This window comes from Ctenopharyngodon idella, chromosome 21 (genome assembly GCF_019924925.1).
Source record: "Ctenopharyngodon idella isolate HZGC_01 chromosome 21, HZGC01, whole genome shotgun sequence".
NCBI classification, from domain to species: Eukaryota; Metazoa; Chordata; class Actinopteri; order Cypriniformes; family Xenocyprididae; genus Ctenopharyngodon; species Ctenopharyngodon idella.
The window spans coordinates 4,224,727-4,244,922 of record NC_067240.1 but is presented as its reverse complement, the minus strand read 5'-3'; the positions used below and the strand labels follow the sequence as shown (position 1 = coordinate 4,244,922).

General features: G+C 36.5%; 1 protein-coding gene across 4 annotated transcripts in view; it reads right to left on the bottom strand.

The window, feature by feature from the left end:
* Positions 1-12,125: 12,125 nt before the first annotated feature.
* Positions 12,126-20,196, bottom strand: part of LOC127503759 (urokinase plasminogen activator surface receptor-like) — a 67,701-nt gene continuing 59,630 nt past the window's right edge. For 3 of the 4 annotated variants that reach the window (XM_051877875.1, XM_051877874.1, XM_051877872.1), the window contains exons 2-5: positions 13,349-13,468; positions 12,923-13,054; positions 12,615-12,716; positions 12,126-12,476 (exon numbers count right to left, since the gene is read on the bottom strand). In XM_051877875.1, coding sequence (XP_051733835.1) covers positions 12,277-12,476; positions 12,615-12,716; positions 12,923-13,054; positions 13,349-13,468 — 554 coding nt within the window. In that variant the 3' untranslated portion in view covers positions 12,126-12,276. Of the gene's footprint in view, positions 12,477-12,614; positions 12,717-12,922; positions 13,055-13,348; positions 13,469-13,550; positions 13,665-20,196 lie in introns of those variants that run through there. The other variant, XM_051877873.1, reaches the window with a different exon arrangement.

The window sequence follows — 20,196 nt, the reverse complement described above, 5'->3', positions numbered from 1 at the left end:
TGAATATAAGGCACACGATTGGTTGTCAGTTGCTAAGCGTCATTCTAACACCGCATCATTTCACACTGTACAAGTTTGGCACCGCAATGCGTTAACACAGCAAAAGCAGTGCTAACCCTTCTCCGGAGCAGGGTTTCATAACCCCAGGTAAAAAGCGGTGCTAACCCGGCCTCTAAATTACAAGTGTGAAACGCTCCTTTACCCGGGGTTAAAAACGGAGTTTAGAACGACGATAATAACCCAGGGTTAAGCCAAAGACTATAGAATAACACTCGTATTGTTTTAAATGGGAGAAAGTGCAACGCGGGTTTGTCTATGCTGTCGTCGCATTCTTCGCACCATTTAGGGACTTTAAAGAATCATGCAGTCAGTTCTCACCACAGTTTTGAAAAATGCTACAGAAGTGGGTGTGGTTAAGCTTCAGTTTTATCTCGCTCTCATTAAAAGCAAAAAAGCTTCCCACAAGCTGCATATTACTATTATATACAACACAGTATACACATGGGATTTGCATGGGGGAACAACATGAAAAGGATATGGAAACATGTACTTCTCGAAAATTGACAGCTGTGCAACACTGCAGCTTCCCTTCGGATTAGGGATGGAAGGAAGTTTCCTCACCCAGAAATTAGTATGCAAGTATGTACTGTAGGGAGGGTGGGGTAAGACGAGCCACCCCTGTTACTGGAACTTGTGCATTGTTTTTGTATGTTCGAGAGGAGCATGTCATATCTTGCTGTCTGTAATTAAAAGAAAGCTCATGGGAATGTTTTTTATGTCAACTTTTAGGCTTATTGTGCATGTCAAGCACAGTGATTTTTATTTTTATTTTTTATCAATTATCATTCTGATGACTTTTTTTCCTCAACATGATGGTTTTGAGGGAATATGGGCCAGTGATTTGGCATTATTTTAATTATTTAAAAAAAATATTCTTCAATCTTCAGGAAAATTCAAGGCAGGAGTGACATTTCCCAGCATTTTTTGTTTTAATGTTAAACTAATTTGCCATGGACAATCGTTTACTTGCATGTTATTTGATTGCCCTGTTCTTGTTCAGTAATAGATTGTTTTATACATTTTTATGTTCTGTTTTCTCCCAAAGGTGTGTGTGTGTGTGTGTGTGTTTCTATATATATATATATATATATCACAGTTTCAAAAATCTTCCAAATTAGCGGTTTCTCTTTAGTCTGATACTCTTTTACTGGCTCCTTGAAACTTTGCTTATATCCAAAAATATTAATGATAACCTTATTACTATTATTATTGATTCCCTACAGCTTATTATCCTAACTGAAATGTACAAAAACACAAGGATTAAAACATTAGATTGACAGTTATTTCTCAACTGACTGTTAGAAGCAGCAGTAGTGCCTGGAATGGCCAATATGTGGAAACCTCCTTCTCATTAACGGATTTGGCAATCCTAGTGAAATCAGTTCATAATGTTACATCATACAGACTTTTGAGGAAGGCCCTTTTGAATCTGACGTGGAAGAACTTGACTGACTGACCAAACCCAGACCTGATCCTCAGTGATGTCAGTTCTGTAACATCTATGGGAAAACCTTAGAAGAGCGGAAGCTGTTAACAGCAAAGATCAACTCCCTATTAACACTCATGGTTTTGAACATTTAAAGTCAACATGAAATCAAAATTAACAATTCTTTGTTTTTTATGGAATACTGCTGTATTTTTTTATAATTGTTTTATCCCTGCATGTCATTATTATTATTAATTAATTAATTAATTAATTTTTTAAAATCATGTTCCCCTGTAATGTTTAATCAACATATCTTCCCCTCCCTGGCATGTTTACTGACGTGAGGGCGGGGCAACCTGTCACTCACAAGAGAACCACCAGTAGCAAACCACAACCATCCATTTAATTGAGATTGTCCTCACTGCAGAACACGAGATCCAGGGGGGAAAGTTGAATCCAGATCCAACTCCTGCCACTTTACAGATCCCTAAACCTACCCATCTCCGTCCCCTGGATCTCGTGTTCTGCAGTGAGGGGCTACTGAATTAATTACCCATGGACAAAATCACTTCCCATTCTACATTTGTTCTTATTTCAGAAGCTGTTTCACTAGGATATACATTACTCAGGGCCGGCCCGTGGCGTAGGCGGCTGCTTAGGTTGCAAAATGACTGGGGGCGCTGCACGAGAGGCATGAGACAGCAGCGCCCTCTTGTGGCCATGAGTGGCGCTCAGATTATAATTATAATTATTATAAATAAAACAAATTTTATAAGAAAAACTATCTATCTATCTATCTATCTATCTATCTACATACATCAAGATATTTTGGAGTAATATTGAAATATAAACGCTTAAGTCAACAGTTTTTTAAAATCACTTTTGGGATTTCATAACCTTCATAATGCATTGATGTTCTCCACAGTATTCCTTCATTTCATGGTATTTTGTATGTAATGTGGGCAAAACTTAAGGTAGATAGTAACAATCAGTGGATTATCAATAGTCTTGATTTATGCAAACAATAATAGGTCTATGCTTTTTCAAAACCAACACACAATTCTGTTTAAATGTAATATATTGGTTAAAACAGAGTAAATGGAGTCCACAAGTAAAACATTTGCAAACAATGTTGAGCAGTAAAAGAACTGAGTAGACGACAGAAAACCGTTTTGACCACTTTATGACTGCTCAAACCCACTGTGGTTAAATCTGAGAGAGTAAACAGGAAACACTGATCTTGAAGTACTGACGTACTTATCTAGACTCACAGGGACACAGTCGTTTCATCTAAGGAGGATAATTATGTTGCATTTTTAAAATAGTTGCTGTAATGATTAATCATATAGAGATTTTGGATTTGTGCCATGCATTACCTGCTTGACAGCAGGTTATTAATATATATTACAGTTTGAATAAACAGGGTTATCATTATTAACTACATTTATTTACATTTATTAATTTTGCAGATACTTTTATCCAAAGCGAATATGACAAGCGATTCATCATGAAGAGGCAAATAGAGAAGTGCTCACAAGACAAGTTTCAGACATTGCTCAGAGTAGCATAAGCTAGAATAGGGATGGATTAAAGTAAGCGAAAGCATAGTTTTTTTTTTTTTTAAGATGAGGTTAAGTGCTCTCGAAAGAGATGAGTTTTCAGCTGTCTTTTGAATATTGCCAGGGATTCTGCATTCCGGATGAAGGCAGCGAGATCATTCCACCAGCAAGGAGCAGTGAACGAAAATGTTCTGAAAATGTACTAAAACTACTATAAGTACTAAAAGTTTTTGTTAATTAAAATAGAGCTGAAATAAAATATAAATATTAAACTAAAAATGAAACAAAAACTATATTGTCTTGGCAACTAACTGAAATAAGTGGAAGCACAAAAGTTGCTAACTGGAAATAATATCCTCATATCCTGTTTGTTGTGGTGTCTAAAGAACTTTTTTTGTGCTCAGTCTAGTGCTGTCACGCAATGACCAGAACTGCGGTAAAACTGAAACAGGTTTATTTGCAGATATGGTAGGATCACAATGCATAAACAGGTAAGAGATGTTTAGCAGATGAGATAGACTGGTATGGTTGAATTTGAGTCTTTGTCTTATAGAATAGTGTGAACACACACACACAAAAGGGAACAACGATGAGACAAGAGATGACTGGAAAATGAACTGGATGACTTGAATGACTGGAGATCAACTCAGATAAGGTAACATTTATCAAGGTAGTCACATACATAAAGCAGGTAAGTAGTCTGTAGCATCAGATGAGGTCAGACAATGACTGAGGGAGTGTGAGTGCTCTATATAGTGCTGGTGATGAGTCAAGTCACCTTTATTTATATAGCGCTTTTTACAATGCAGATTGTGTCAAAGCAGCTTTACAGTGATAACTGGTATATAATTTTGGCTGCACAGCAGCTCTTAAAGAAAATAGTGTCCATCTTAAGTAAATTCAGTATTGATTCATTCCGACGTAAGAATCAATAGTTATTAATTTAGTTAATTTATCTATATCAGCACTGGAGTAATGATTGTCATCATCCAGCTCAGTTCAGTTCGCATACAATGGTGTCAGTGCAGGCAGATCAGAACACTGTTGAATATCAAATGTCAAGTGTCCCCAACTAAGCAAGCCAAAGGCGACAGCAGCAAGGAACCCAAACTCCAACAGGTGACATCAGGTGGCAAACAGGTGGCAAACAGGTGTTAAAATGGAGAAAAAAAAACCTTGGAAGAAACCAGGCTCAGTCGGGGGGCCAGTTCTCCTCTGGCCAACAGCGAACAGTGCTTTATGATAACTGCCTGAATCATAATAAGTCCGATGGGATCACAACAGTCAAAGTATTTATTCCAGTTCCATCCAGTTGAGGATTGTATTCATCACGTTTGTTGAGGAGCTGTGCCACTGGCTGTCGTGTCGATGAGGCCTTCACAGTGGATGATCTAGTTGACTCAATTGCTGACACTTCAGGGCTGCGTTGTGGTCGTGTCAAGGCGCAGGTCCTCGATCTCACCTGGATACGGCCCGGATCTGACTGACTATGGTAAACCTTGGGATAAACAGAGAGACTAATATCAGCATAGATGCCATTCTACTTCTGATGTAACGAGCATCTGGTGTTATAGGAAGTGTTCCCGGTTCCGGCTGACCTAATTTATACAGCCTAACAATCCTTTAATGGATTTGAAAACATAAATTGATAATGTGTTATGTGTATGCCAGGTTAAAGAGATGCGTTTTTAGTCTAGATTTAAACTGACAGAGTGTGTCTGCTTCCCGAACAATGCTAGGAAGATTGTTCCAGAGTTTAGGTGCCAAACAGGAGAAGGATCTACCGCCTCCGGTTGATTTTGATATTCTAGGTATTATCAACTGGCCTGAATTCTGAGATTGCAATAGACGTGAAGGACTATAATGCTTTAAGAACTCACTCAGGTACGGGGGAGCTAAACCATTTAGTGCTTTGTAAGTAATTAGGAAGATTTTAAAATCTATACGATGTTTAACAGGAAGCCAATGCAGTGTTGACAGAACTGGGCTAATATGGTCATACTTCCTAGTTCTAGTAAGAACTCTAGCTGCTGCATTTTGTACGAGCTGTAGTTTATTTATCAAGCGAGCAGGGCAACCACCCAGTAGAGCATTACAGTAATCTAGCCTTGAGGTCATGAACGCATGAACTAACTTCTGCATTTTTCATTGAGAGCATATGTCGTAGTTTAGATATATTTTTAAGATGGAAGAATGCGGTTTTACAGATGCTAGAAACATGGCCTTCAAATGAAATATTGGTATCAAAGAGCACACCCAGGTTCCTAACTGACGACGAAGACTTAACAGAGCAGCCATCAAGTGTTAGACAGTATTCTAGGTTATTACATGAAGAAGTTTTTGGTCCAAAAATTATGGCTAGATGAGTTGCAGCTATGCATGGTTAGGTGCCAGGGAGGATGATGGGAAATGCAGTCCACAATTAATCACACTCTAAAAGATGCTGGGTTAAAAACAACCCAAGTTGGGTTGAAAATGGACAATCCCAGTGATTGGGTTAAATGTTTGACCAACGTGCTGGGCAGTTTTATTTAACCCAACCATTGTTTAAAAATTACTATATGGCTGGCTTAAAATGAACCCAAAATAGGTTGATTAAATTAAAAATCAGACACATAATTATTAGAGGCAACAATAATAATCAAAAAGTGAACATTAATAAGCAATTTTTATTGTTTAATTATCATTCATGAAACTTATTAATAAATAATATGTTCATAAATGTTCATTTATTAAACATATTAATGAATGTTAATTTCCAACATATCTTGGGTTCATTTTAAGAAAGCAATGCAGTCATTTTTAAACAATAGTTAAATTAAATAAAACTGCCCAGCACGTTGGGCAAACATTTAACCCAACCGCTGGGTTAAAACAACCCAATCACTGGGTTTGCCAATTTTCAACCCAACTTGGGTTGTTTTCAACCCAGCATTTTTTAGAGTGCAGAAAGGATAAAATTGGTCTTAATAAAATTAAAATTTTCAATGATTTTGGGTGAACTATTCCTTTAACCACAAACTGATGTTACTAAAGTTCTTAGTAACATCAAATTCATTTATGTTTTAGATTTGAACACATAAGCTTTCAGAACAGAGTTGCTTTTCTGATCCAGCAGCTGTAGATCAGCATCAAACTAGTACTAACCTCCAAAAACAGGAAATTGATGTAGGTCAGTGTTGCTTTATTTCAGTAAGGTATAGAGGGATTGACAAAAGAGATTTAACTGTATGTTTATACAAACCTTCGGACCGGACAGTTAGACTTCAGTTTAAAGTACAACCTCTATCCCTACCCCTAAACCTAACCCAACTTATTCCTAAAATCAGAGGGAAATGAGAGGTGAATAACAATAGTGTAGAAGCCCCTAACCCTTGCTGTAAGCCTAAACTTGACATTAACTGTAAACCCATCCCTCAAATCAGATTGGCGGATTGGACTGTTGCTCCAGAATCAACAAGGATGTTTATACAGGAACATGTTGTCCTTGATAAAATCACGTTCACTGGGTGGTGATAATGGGAAGTTACTGAGAAATCAGGTCAAGATTAGTTTCCATTCTCTTTTCACTTCAGTATCCTGTATTGTTACAACTAGATAAAAACACGTGTTTAATGAAGTGTTGTGGTGATTCTCCACTATTGTTACAGTTTTTTTCAACTCCTTTCGCACAAAATCCTTACTTGTCACACAATTTCTGAAACCTGACACTCAAACAGCAGAACCACACACCAAATCTGCAAAACCACACACTAATTCTCGGCCTTTGACTCAATTTTCAATTTCATAAAACACTTTTTGCAAAACACAACACACAATTCTCTATGTAACATACAAAAATCCAACAGGAAGTATCTTGATTTCCTTTTTCAAACACAACCAATCAAAATGCCACACTAATTCATCAGTGCCTCACACTAACTCCTCACATACGCAAACACTTATTACTTTACTTAACACCAACCAATCATGGCTTTAGAATAGGCCTATAAATAGGACAAAGGTCAAGTTTGAACAACTTTTCTGTTGTCTACTTCCATATTCATCATTTCTAAATCCTATTGAGGATTTTTTTCTCCACATGGTGCTGGAAAGTGCATGATCGTTGTCCCTATGTCAACATAATACTTCTCCAGGCAATGGAGGAGGCATGTGGAGACACTGACACTGCCTCCATCCAAGGTTGGATATGCAAGAGAGAATATGTGATGTGAATGAAGTATTGTGGCTGGATCCAGCCAGGAGGAGAGATGGATCCTAGAAACACCTAACCATCTCACCAACAAATACATACACAACACACACATGTTGGGTTTCCATGTTTTATGGGGACATTCCATAGGCATAATGGTTTTTATACTGTACAAACTGTCTATTCTATCCCCTTACACTAACCCTACCACTAGACCTACCATGACAGAAAACATTCTGCTATTTTAGATGTTCAGAAAACAATTCTGTATGATTTATATACACAGCAAAATCCCCAGAGTTAAATCAACTCTGCTCAGAGAACATTTGGTCCCTCTCTAAATAGTGTTAAAATAACACTGAAGCAGAGTTAAAGTTAATGAAATAATTAAGCAATTAATTAAGTGATGATTGAGCAATAATGATAAACACCTGCTGTTAACAAGCAGAATCACTGAAGAAAAGAGAAACACAAGAACTACAACTGACTTCAGTCACAGCCTTAGATAAAAACTGAAGTAACTGAAGATAAAATCGTTAAATCTCTGTAGATCTGATTAAACAACTCCACAAACAGCATTACCAGCTTCACATATTACCAACCAGATTGACTTTATTTTCTCATATCTACAGAAACGAGAATTAACAGAGGTTTATTGGTCAAGAAAAGAAAAGAAAAGAAAAGAAAAGAAAAAAGATGCCACCGTCAAGGAGATCAGCGTTTGCTTAAGTTGGGCTCTTGACCCTTGACTTTCTATGTTAGATTTTTTTCTCCAACAATGCATATGTTGTTGGAAAGCAGTGAAGTATGTGCTGTAAAGTGAGTAGATATTTGCTGCTTTTATATTGTGTAGTCATTGTGAGATTGTCTGATTGTATCCAAAGCATCTTATGTTTTGTCACTTGTACATTTTGAAGAGAAAGTGCTGCAGCAAACAGATATATTTTAAGACCATGCATGCTGCATTGCGGTGGCATTTTTTTGTTGCATTTCTGTAATAGCTGTCAAGAAACCAAAGAGAAAGAGACCTCTTTGTGATGCTGATTCAAAATGCTCTCAAGCAGCAAATTCAAGCTGATCTGCTCCTTTAGTCTTTTGATTCAGCAAAGTACAAGCGTTTGCTATGAAACACTATTGCAATTGCTCAAACACTAACTATTTTAAAAACAAAAAAGGGTAAAGAGCCCAACTAAAACAAACCCTGACCACTACGATGGTGGCATACATTTTTAACCAATAAAACAGCAACATCTAAACCTCTGTTAATTCTCAATAAGAACTTCTTTAGACTTGTGACAGAAATAAAGTCAATCTGGTTAGTAATAAGTGAATCGGATCTTTTAATCAGATCTAGTGAGATTTAATGACTTTTATCTTCAGTTGATTTCAATTAAATGGTTTTGGCTGAAGTCAGCTGTAGTTCTTGTTTTTCTCTTTTCTTCAGCGATTCTGCTTGTTAACAGCAAGTGTTCATCATTAATGTTTAATCATCACTTAATTAATAGCTTAATTATCTCATTAACTTTAACTCTGCTTCAGTGTTATTTTAACACTATTCAGAGAGGGACCAAATATACTCTGAACAGAGTTGATTTAACTTTGGGGATTTTACTGTGTATAAGCTTGTTTCCTCATGGGGACTTTAAAAATGTCCCCACAAAGTCAAAATGCACTGGTATTACTTTACCTGTGGGGACATTTGGTCCCATACCAGGACACACATACACACCATTCCTTTGGAATATTCACCTTTTTTAAAATTATGCTAGTTTTTTTTTTTTGGTCCAACTACACATGGTTGATGTATTTATTTTCTTTTGTACTGTGCAATAGTATATTTACAACCACAAACGCTTACAGTAAAAAAAGAAAAAAAAAAGAAAAAAAGTTTCAAATAAAGTTCAATCTTGCTTTCATGCTTACCATGAATTTTTCAACATGTCTCTGCCAATTAATTTCAATCTTGTACGGAAATGTACAGGAGCTCATGAAAGAAGAGCTTTAGGTTTTGAATAACTGTGTGTGTATATGATATATGCAAAAATAGAATATTATGGCAAATGTGTTTGCAAAGTAAGACAAATGTTTGCTTTTGAGATGTGTTTGTGATATTTTGAATGCAGTGTTTCATTTTGCAAGAGATGTGAGGCATTTTGAATTTTGTGTGTGCAATTCTTGGATTTGTGTGTAAAGATTTGAAAAAAAGAGACAAAGTTTTGAAAATGTTTGTATGCAGTTGAAAAAAACTGTAAAGCTTTTGCAATGCAGACCTGGACATGTGAATGTGGTCTGGATGTGGAATGTGTGAATGCAATGTGTGTCAGTGGTTGTGGGTAGTAAGTTGGAAAAACCAGCATGATGCTTCTCGTAAGTCTCTTGAGCAAACTGTAAATGCAACAGTTCTAACATTTATGGTTATATTCAATTTAAAATTGTGTTGTTAGATAAGCTATTATTATTTTACAATATTTTTTAAAGCAATGAACATTAGATAAATGACATGGCATTAAATTACAGATACACATATAACACATATACATAAACAACCTGTATGTGTTTGTGGATTGTATTGTGTAAGTGTAATGGGGAATCTGTGTTCATGTCTGTTTTGGGTGGGTTTAGTTCTGTTTTCTAGTTTTTAGTTCATTTCCTTGGTTTTTCATTGGTTTGATTATCTGTTGCACCTGTTTTTTATTTCATTGATTTGTTTGGCTTTTGTATTTAAGCCCTTTGTTCAGTTCACTTGTCTGTTCTTGTCAGGTTATACAGATGTTCTGTTCAAGGTTTTCAGTCAAGTGTGTTTTGTTTTGAGTTTTGTTTATTAACATTAAATCTTAATTAATAAATGAATAAAATCTTCGAACTGCTGCAAGTAGATCTGTTTCTCATCATTATTTGCAACTTCCGCTGACAATAAGCTTACAAAACAACATAAACCGTATACTTGTCCATTTATAATGCGTGCATTTGTGAAAGTTCATCATAAATATGTGTATCAATTTCTGCATGTGTGAGAGGATGCACATTGTGAGAAGCAGGTTGTGCATGGCATGAGTGGTCTTGTGAAATATGGAGGCAAAATTTTTCTACAATAACAACTATAACCACATAACAATGTCCTCATTTATGTCCCTGTTACACAATTTTCCTGGTTAAGTTAACCCCTGACAGCAACATAGTGTCGGCCCAGATACGGCCCACATTTGGTCCACGTGTAATCCACATGTACCGGATGTGGGCCGGATCATCATGTTTTCAGGCCATTTCGAGTTTGATTTTGACATGAAATAAAGAGGTGATATCTAAGTGATAGTTGTTTACTTACTTTTTAATTAGTCTTCCCATTAACGGCATCACTGTCTTCATTCAGGCTGATTTGACGAGAATGCACGAAAACAAGAGGCGGGATTTATCGCACGAACCAATCATGTCCAATTGTAACCGATCATATCCAGTCATAGCGTGATGGAGGCACTGCCTCCTCTCATGTGACTTTCCCCGGCTCTGCTTTGTTTCTATGAGCTGAAGGGAGACACGAGACACGGGCTTCGCCTGCGGGTGTCACTGTTTGACAGTGTTTCTTTAGAAAAACGAGTGACTTTTACACTTTTTAATGTCAAATTTTGTAACATTTGCGTTATTTTTGTAATATTGATTATTTTCTCATCCAGTTTTTTTGAGGAGGCACTGCCTCCCTTGCCTCCTCGGAGGAAACGCCCCTGCTATATGTGAATGTGCTATATGTTCAGGGAAAAAAGGACTACTGTCAAATAAAAATAACGAAAAAATGAGAACAAATAATCAAACTACAAGCAACAGCACAAATAAATACAATAGATCAAAGATATAAATAAAATACACAGTGCTTTTCAGGGTTTTCGGGTATCTAACAGTATAGAGAGCTGATTGAAATGCACCCACTATGTCATGCCATGAAAAAACTAAAGGTGTGTTCCATTCAATGCGTAAGTGGACTGCAAAGTGGACTTCACAGGAAGTGGAGAGGGAAAATCACTCATCTGTCATTGCGCACAGCATCACCAGTCAGAATAACGATGCAGCGAGCTGTTGAAAGTTTTTAATGGCTCTCTGATGGAGGAGTTTACGTATGCATTTGAGTGTTTATAAATTTTGATATTATTATACAAACTAGAATATTTATGAACGGTTAAAAAATCGAACCGTACCATTCTCCACCCTTGGTTCGGTACGCACATGCACCGTGGTTCATCTCAAATCTGACAACGCATATGCATCTATAATATGCTAATGTATATCGACGGATTTATAGTGCACAAGCGCAGCACGCGTTGCTATAGTTTAAACTAAAATCATCTAAGCTTTGCCAATTTAAACATTCAAGTGCAAGAACACACAAATATTTAGTTCTCTTCAAGTCTTGGGCTTAAATGGACAAATTCACACAAAAATTATGTCAACATGCTCATCTTGTTGAACATCCTATAGCAAACAAAGTAGGTTATGTCTTAAGTGAACGTAAACAGTCCAGAAAGACAACATAGGTGTACAATATCAGTGTACCGGATCTGTGCATTATCTCTTAAAGTGACAGCAGCCTAATATTCCTGCTGTCTGCAATCAAACAACAAAAGGCAAGGAAATCGCTCACTGCTCCTGACTGAATAACTTTTGTAACTTTAATAATGATTAATCTTTATTTATTTTGTACAGTGAAGATTATATGCAATGTTGTTTTACATTTGATTAATTTCTGTACCTGAAAACTAATGATGACTTCATTTTATGAACTATGAACTATAATTTTATATATATATATATATATATATATATATAAATGTTATTATTGCAGTATGGTTTTCAGACTTTTTTACAACATGACAAGCTTTATTAAATATGACCCCAGGAACAAGGTGATGTAGCATTTTATTTCATAAAATGTCACATCAGAATTTTACAGGAAAAAAATCACATCAGAACACCAAATACAGTACAGAGAAAATACAAGCTCTATATTCAGTACAGTGTGTCTCATTGTAGGATGTGAAGAGCTGCTGGATTCAGTGCAGCAGGAAGTAGGAGAGCAGAGAACAGCAGAGGAACAGGAAGCTCTGGGAGACACTCTGAGCACCGTTACACAGGTTCCCCTCACAACATGTGATGCTCTCAATATTATGAACATTATGAATTGATGCTGTGGCATCACAAATGGATTTAGATGCACAGCCTTTTACAGAAACTGACTGGCCTCCATAAGCCACTGATGGAAAGAAAGAGAACAAAGGTTGATTCAGTCTAAGCTGGACATTGCTATATGTAATCTGTGTCAAATGTTTAAACCTAAGAGAGTTTAAAAGATCATGACTTTAATCTTGTTCTTCCTTTTTCAGATTCTCACCTGTTGCTTTAATGCAGTGATCTTCAGTCCCTGAACAGCTCAAAATGCTTGAGCAGCTCTTCCCCTCACAATAGAAACATTTCTTTCCATTCGGGACAGGATCTACAGAGGGGAAACAAGTATTCTTTTATTTTATTTTCTGTACAAAATATCTAATAAAACACTTCTTTAGCAGCTCCATTCAATCAGTTCATGACAGATAAGACACACCTTCTTTTTATTTTCCTGATTGAATGTCCTTTGGAAGTAAAATGAGTGTTTACTTAAAAGAAGATAGTTATTTGCACATGATCATGGAAGCACAATACCTGGAGGATCTCGGGCGTTACACTGGTCCGTGTCGCAGCAGGAAGAAGTCACCTTTGAAACGCCGGTATTCATGGACACACTTTGACAGGCAGGAGCACAATCTTTAACTTTCACTTTAGTATTAATGTCACCTAAAACCATGAATGCAGGAAAGACTAATTAAACTGCACATTATTCAGATGGAAAATGTATTTAGAAATATGAATTTATAAAATTTAGCACTTTTCTCATTTCAAAAAATGTTTAAATATAAAATCATAATCTGAGGGAAATCAAATTAAATATCAGAAATATATGTAGAATATTCTGTGTTTGAAATTGTAAATTCTGCCAGATAAACGAGTAGCTGTTCTGTTGCAGCACCAGTAAATAATAGCGGCATCCCCAATCAGTCAAACAGTAAATTTCAATCATATTGGACTTACCAGCTTGTGCCACAGCTGTTGAAGTCATACAATGAGAATATCCAATGGGACATGTTTTTACCGTTTGACTTGCACAAGAACCCGTCAGACTCATGCACTCATAACAGCTGAGAGAGTGTCCTGTAGTAATAAAACAGAGAGAGATGCATCAGTGATCTGTTATTATTCTCAGTAACATCACAAACATTATTTGTCTTTGTACCTGCAGTGAAAAGAATGAAGAGAAGAAAAACTGAGATTTGCAGATCCATCTTTGATCAGGAGGTGAATGTAATAACGTCTGTTTCAGTGCCCATTTTATAGATTCTCAAAAGGGGAGGGTCTTTATGAGAAAATAAAAGTTTAACAGTAGACATTTCCTGAAACAGAAGCTTCAGCTTTCATAATTTACTTGCTAATGATAAATGACTGTTTAATAAGGAAACTATAAAGAATGAATACTGTATCTTAAACCAACCTTCTAAAAGTGATAGTTGACCCAAAAAAATCATTTATTCACCCTCATGTCATTCAAAACTTGTATGAATTTCTTTCTTCGGGTGGAACACAAAAGTAGATTTTCTGAAAAGTGAGTGTTTTTGTGTACAGGTTTGGCTATATTTCTGAGGGCCAAATGTAGGGTGACCACCTGGCTATTGATCTGTTGCAGGACAGTAGATGTGATTTTGCGGGACACGTGTGAGACAGAAAAATTTACAACTACTAAGCTATATTGATTTACATTTGTTGGCAAACTTGGCATATGCGCCGATTAATGTTTCTCGCGGTGGGTGCCCACACTATAATGTTGCGCTTCTGGCAAACATTAAATTCTGGAGAGAAGACAATTCTAGATTCATGGCTGCACATGCAGGAGGACAACGCACATGTAATATCTGAGCGAGAGCGCGCGCCCAAAATCCGTCTGCGAGCGGAGAGAATTCCTGCTCGCGCATTTGATGTGCTCGTGTTACAATCATGCGCTCTCGACATTTTTCATTATAATAACGCCATAGAACCCGCATTAAATGAACTATTAACGTGAGAAGACAGTCGTGTCTGAAAGTCGAAATCAATTTTTTATTGGTTAAAACGAACGGAGATGTTTTTCCGTAGGTGCTCAACCATTTCCGTGGTTTAAAAATGTGTTTAAAAAGCTTATAAATCAACCAAAACATGTTTTTATGTAAGTCTAGTGTTCTGCACATGTTTCTGTGATGGGTAGGTTTAGGGGTAGGGCTGGGTTAGGCAATAGAAAATATCATTAACCTGATCTAAAAACAACAGAAGTCTATGCAAACTCTCTGTAAAATATATTCTTGTGTTCTGCATAAGAAAGAAAATCTCACATGCTTCAGTTTACACATAGATTTAGGTTACCTACACTGTAAAAACAAAAATCCTAATTTTATGGAAAATAACTGTGATTTTTTTTACAGGTCATTTTCTTTTATTTTAAATTATACTCAAAAGTCTACTAAAACTCTACTCTATTACCAACTCGGCTGTAATTTTATGTATTATGACATTAATGAAAAAATAAAGTAATTCATATATTTTTTTACAGAAGATTTACTGTATTTTTTATACAGTATTTTTTCTGTTTTCTTAAATTGTAAACAAATGTATGTAAAATTACAAAAATAATCAGTAATTAAACAGTAACAAAACAGTTAAATGATAAAACGGTCAAATGAAAGGCAGCCAAGAAACCCTGTAGAATTACAGTAAAATATCCTAATTTAAATAAACCGAAAAACACTGTTATTTTACAGGTATTTCCTGATTTGATTCAAATGACTGGCAACAGCAGAACATTAAACACTAACAGATCTCTCAAGATCTCAGCATCTTCACTTATTACAGACTTTATTTCTTCTATACAAAGGTTCTTATTGAGAATTAACAAAGATTTAGATGAAAAAAAAAGTTTGATGTCACTGTTATGGAGGTGAGCGCTTGCTTTAGTTGTACTCTTGACCCTTGACTTTTTTCATGTTAGTTTTTCTCTGGTTGCTTTAACTGTGTGTTTCTGATGCACGTTTGTTGTAGAAAAAAAGTGCAGGAGAAACTCTGATCAGATTATTTTGCCTGCTTGTTGATGATATAGCTATCATGAAGCAGCCTGATTTGCTGATATCATGTAGTGTCAAATTTCTGAGTATATTAACTGTTATTTTCATACGATTTACTGTGATATTGTGGAATCATATTCTAGAATTCATGTTCTGTTGGGATTTAAAGGGTTTCTGTATCGTGTGTTTTGTGGGTCACCATTGTGCTGGAGAGTAGAGCCTGTGCTTCAGTCCAGGATGAGCCAGAAAACATTGGTGTTATGCTGCATGTTGCTTTATTTCAGCGGCAGTAACATATACAGTGGGTACGGAAAGTATTCAGACCCCCTTAAATTTTTCACTCTTTGTTATATTGCAGCCATTTGCTAAAATCATTTAAGTTCATTTTTTTTCCTCATTAATGTACACACAGCACCCCATATTGACAGAAAAACACAGAATTGTTGACATTTTTGCAGATTTATTAAAAAAGAAAAACTGAAATATCACATGGTCCTAAGTATTCAGACCCTTTGCTGTGACACTCATAGATTTAACTCAGGTGCTGTCCATTTCTTCTGATCATCCTTGAGATGGTTCTACACCTTCATTTGAGTCCAGCTGTGTTTGATTATACTGATTGGACTTGATTAGGAAAGCCACACACCTGTCTATATAAGACGTTACAGCTCACAGTGCATGTCAGAGCAAATGAGAATCATGAGGTCAAAGGAACTGCCTGAAGAGCTCAGAGACAGAATTGTGGCAAGGCACAGATCTGGCCAAGGTTACAAAAAAATTTCTGCTGCACTTAAGGTTCCTAAGAGCACAGTGGCCTCCATAATCCTTAAATGGAAGAAGTTTGGGACGACCAGAACCCTTCCTAGAGCTGGCCGTCCGGCCAAACTGAGCTATCGGGGGAGAAGAGCCTTGGTGAGAGAGGTAAAGAAGAACCCAAAGATCCCTGTGGCTGAGCTACAGAGATGCAGTCGGGAGAAGGGAGAAAGTTGTAGAAAGTCAACCATCACTGCAGCCCTCCACCAGTCGGGGCTTTATGGCAGAGTGGCCCGACGGAAGCCTCTCCTCAGTGCAAGACACATGAAAGCCCGCATGGAGGACTCCAAGATGGTGAGAAATAAGATTCTCTGGTCTGATGAGACCAAGATAGAACTTTTTGGCCTTAATTCTAAGTGGTATGTGTGGAGAAAACCAGGCACTGCTCATCACCTGTCCAATACAGTCCCAACAGTGAAGCATGGTGGTGGCAGCATCATGCTATGGGGGTGTTTTTCAGCTGCAGGGACAGGACGACTGGTTGCAATCGAGGGAAAGATGGATGCGGCCAAGTACAGGGATATCCTGGACGAAAACCTTCTCCAGAGTGCTCAGGACCTCAGACTGGGCCGAAGGTTTACCTTCCAACAAGACAATGACCCTAAGCACACAGCTAAAATAACGAAGGAGTGGCTTCACAACAACTCCGTGACTGTTCTTGAATGGCCCAGCCAGAGCCCTGACTTAAACCCAATTGAGCATCTCTGGAGAGACCTAAAAATGGCTGTCCACCAACGTTTACCATCCAACCTGACAGAACTGGAGAGGATCTGCAAGGAGGAATGGCAGAGGATCCCCAAATCCAGGTGTGAAAAACTTGTTGCATCTTTCCCAAAAAGACTCATGGCTGTATTAGATCAAAAGGGTGCTTCTACTAAATACTGAGCAAAGGGTCTGAATACTTAGGACCATGTGATATTTCAGTTTTTCTTTTTTAATAAATCTGCAAAAATGTCAACAATTCTGTGTTTTTCTGTCAATATGGGGTGCTGTGTGTACATTAATGAGGAAAAAAAATTAACTTAAATGATTTTAGCAAATGGCTACAATATAACAGAGTGAAAAATTTAAGGGGGTCTGAATACTTTCTGTACCCACTGTAGTTACATTCATTCATTCATGTATGTGTGCTTTTTCTGGTTAAATACAAGAGATTCACATTTTACAGTGAATTTGTTTTGATAGTAACAATTCCTGTAAAACAACAGTGTTTTTTCTGTAAGAGTGTTTTGCACTTTATTTAAATTAGGATATTTTACATTTATTTTACAGACTTTGTTTGGCAGCTGTTGCTGAAAGTCATTTGACCATTTTTTTTAAAGATTATGTTTTGCAGTGAAGGTGTTTTATTGTAATAATTCAGGGAATACCTGTAAAATAACAGTGTTTTTTTCTGTAAGAGTGTTTTACACTTTATTTAAATTAGAATATTTTACTTTAATTTTAAGGTTTTTGTTTGGCAGCCGTAGCTGACAGACATTGACCATTTTTTTACGATTTATGTTTTTACAGTGTACGTTCAGCTGTATGTAAAGTTATTGAGAAACCAGGTCAAGACTAGTTCTATCATGTTTTCACTTGAATATACTTGTTTTACCTTTAAAGGATTACAGTAAGTGCAGTTCAGTAGAATGTGTTACACCTTCACAGTGTGGGAGTGGGACATGATACCACTTGTTTAAACAGAACCACAACATTTGTGTGAAAGGATGTGGTAAGACTGAGATTAAAAATAAAACAAGGCAGCTAGAGGGACCTTTATCACACTTGTGCAATAATGATATGCAACACATGCAACATGCAAATATGCTATAGTGACAAGTCAATTAAAATGTTCATACTGTTAAAGCTGCAGAAAGAAGATGGTTTGAGACATACAGTATGTTGATGAAATCAAATTAGTAGTTTCAGTTTGTATAAGGAAAAAAAAATATGGGTCTGGAATGCACTCCTAATCTTTTGATATATCAAGATATCATTCTAAACAATATTTCAGTACAGACCTATTGAAAATAACCACCTAGGCAAGCAGTGATTTTTTTTAATCATAAGCTCTTCAATATTTTATAAGATCTCCTGTATATGTATATCAATGAAAATATCCTGTGTTTTCAGTGGTGTAAGAGCAGGAAATGTTTCTTTTTGTTTTTCTTTAATAAAATTTTGCTTTTTGTATGTGATAATCAACAACATAAATCTGTATTCAAAGTTTAAAAAAAATGTATTACATGTTAGATCAAATGTTCTCAAGCATCCTTTTGTCATTGCATGTGATTTTGCATTGCGACAAACAGATATAAGGGAAGTGTTGTGGTGAGTCCTTTTTTATGGTTCCTTTTTTTTGCAAGAGAAAAAACCCTTTGACCGCTGCATGTTTTCAGGCCCGTTGTGACCTGAATGTTAGTCAGTCATACACAGTAGAACCAACTGAAAAACTCGTCATCTAAACTCTTTTATGTATTTATTTTAGAAGAGAAAGCTTCCAAACTCAAGAGAACATTCAGTATTTAAAGGGGTGGTTCACTGGATTTTTTCTAGGCTTGATTGTTTATGAGGTGCAGTTTAACATGTCTTAATGCTTCGTTTAAAAAAAAAAAAGCCATATTTTTCATATATTTTACCTTTATTCTACACTACTCTTTCCATTGTCATTTGAATGGCTGGTTTGACTTCCTGCTTCTATGATACCGCCAGAGATTGTATATTATAGGGAGATGAGAGCATCTGTATCTCTTAACATTGGAGAAAGCGTAACGGCTAACTTAATCACGTGCGGCACCTCTCAGCCTATTGTGTAATGGCAGTGACATCAGTGCCCGCCGTTCAAAACTCCTTCCCTGCGTACCGACACAGCCGGAGCCTTAGCATTAGCCGTTACCTTTTTTTGGCTAAAGGTTGCAGGATTGCCTTCCAGTGGCTTTTACATCTATTGTTCTGTCTATTGTTCTGTATTGTCTGTTAAACAGTAATGCGGCACATTTGCTGTTGGTAATGTCGTAAATGAGTCCTACCTGTTGCAACATTCTCTAGTCTGCCTTAAAAAAAAGTACATTTTTATCAAGCTAAAATCTACATAGCCTATAATTCCAAACGAAAGTATTGTTTAGTGTAAAATATGCTGCAGATTAGTGAACAGGCTGTCGATTAATTAAATGATTAGCTATCCCAGATAGCATCGATGATCGAAATATTGTTGAATCAATGTTAATGTGTCAACGTTAACTGCATTGAATCAATGTCACTTTTGCAACCGCAATTAATGTTGAATCAATGTTGAAATTTCAAGAAAAAATCAATGGTAATGGCATTGAATCAGGGTTACAATGTGATGTTGGTTTAACATCATGCTTACACTCTCAGAAAATGAAACACAACTACAACTGACTTAAAGCTACATAGCCTGAAATCAACTGAAGATAAAAGAAGACAATCAATCTCTCAAGATCTCAGCAGAAGTTCAACAGAGTACAACCAATGAAACACAGACCTACAACACACTCATTATACAGAATAATGAATATGAGCACGGAGAAAAATGACAACAAACTCCCAAGCACAAGGGAGAAATGCAAAAGTATATTTAAAAGGGCTAATAATAGGCTACTTTCATTATGTTTACGAGCACTACAGTCTCATGATAAACGACACGTAGATACACTGGATGAAACTTTCATATATTCTAGATTCCCTACATGTAAAGTAAAACATTTCAAAAGTTTTTTTTTTTTAATTTGTTGATTAGAGCCTACAGCTAATGAAAGTCCAAAATCCAGTATCTCAAAATATTAGAATATTTACATTTGAGTTTCATTAAATGACCATCCCTACAGTATAAATTCCGGGTATCTTTTGTTCTTTGAAACCACACTAATGGGGAAGACTGCCGACTTGGCAATGGTCCAGGAGACAATCACTGACACCCTCCACAAAGAGAGTAAGTCACAGAAGGTCATTACTGAATGGGGTGGCTGTTTACAGAGT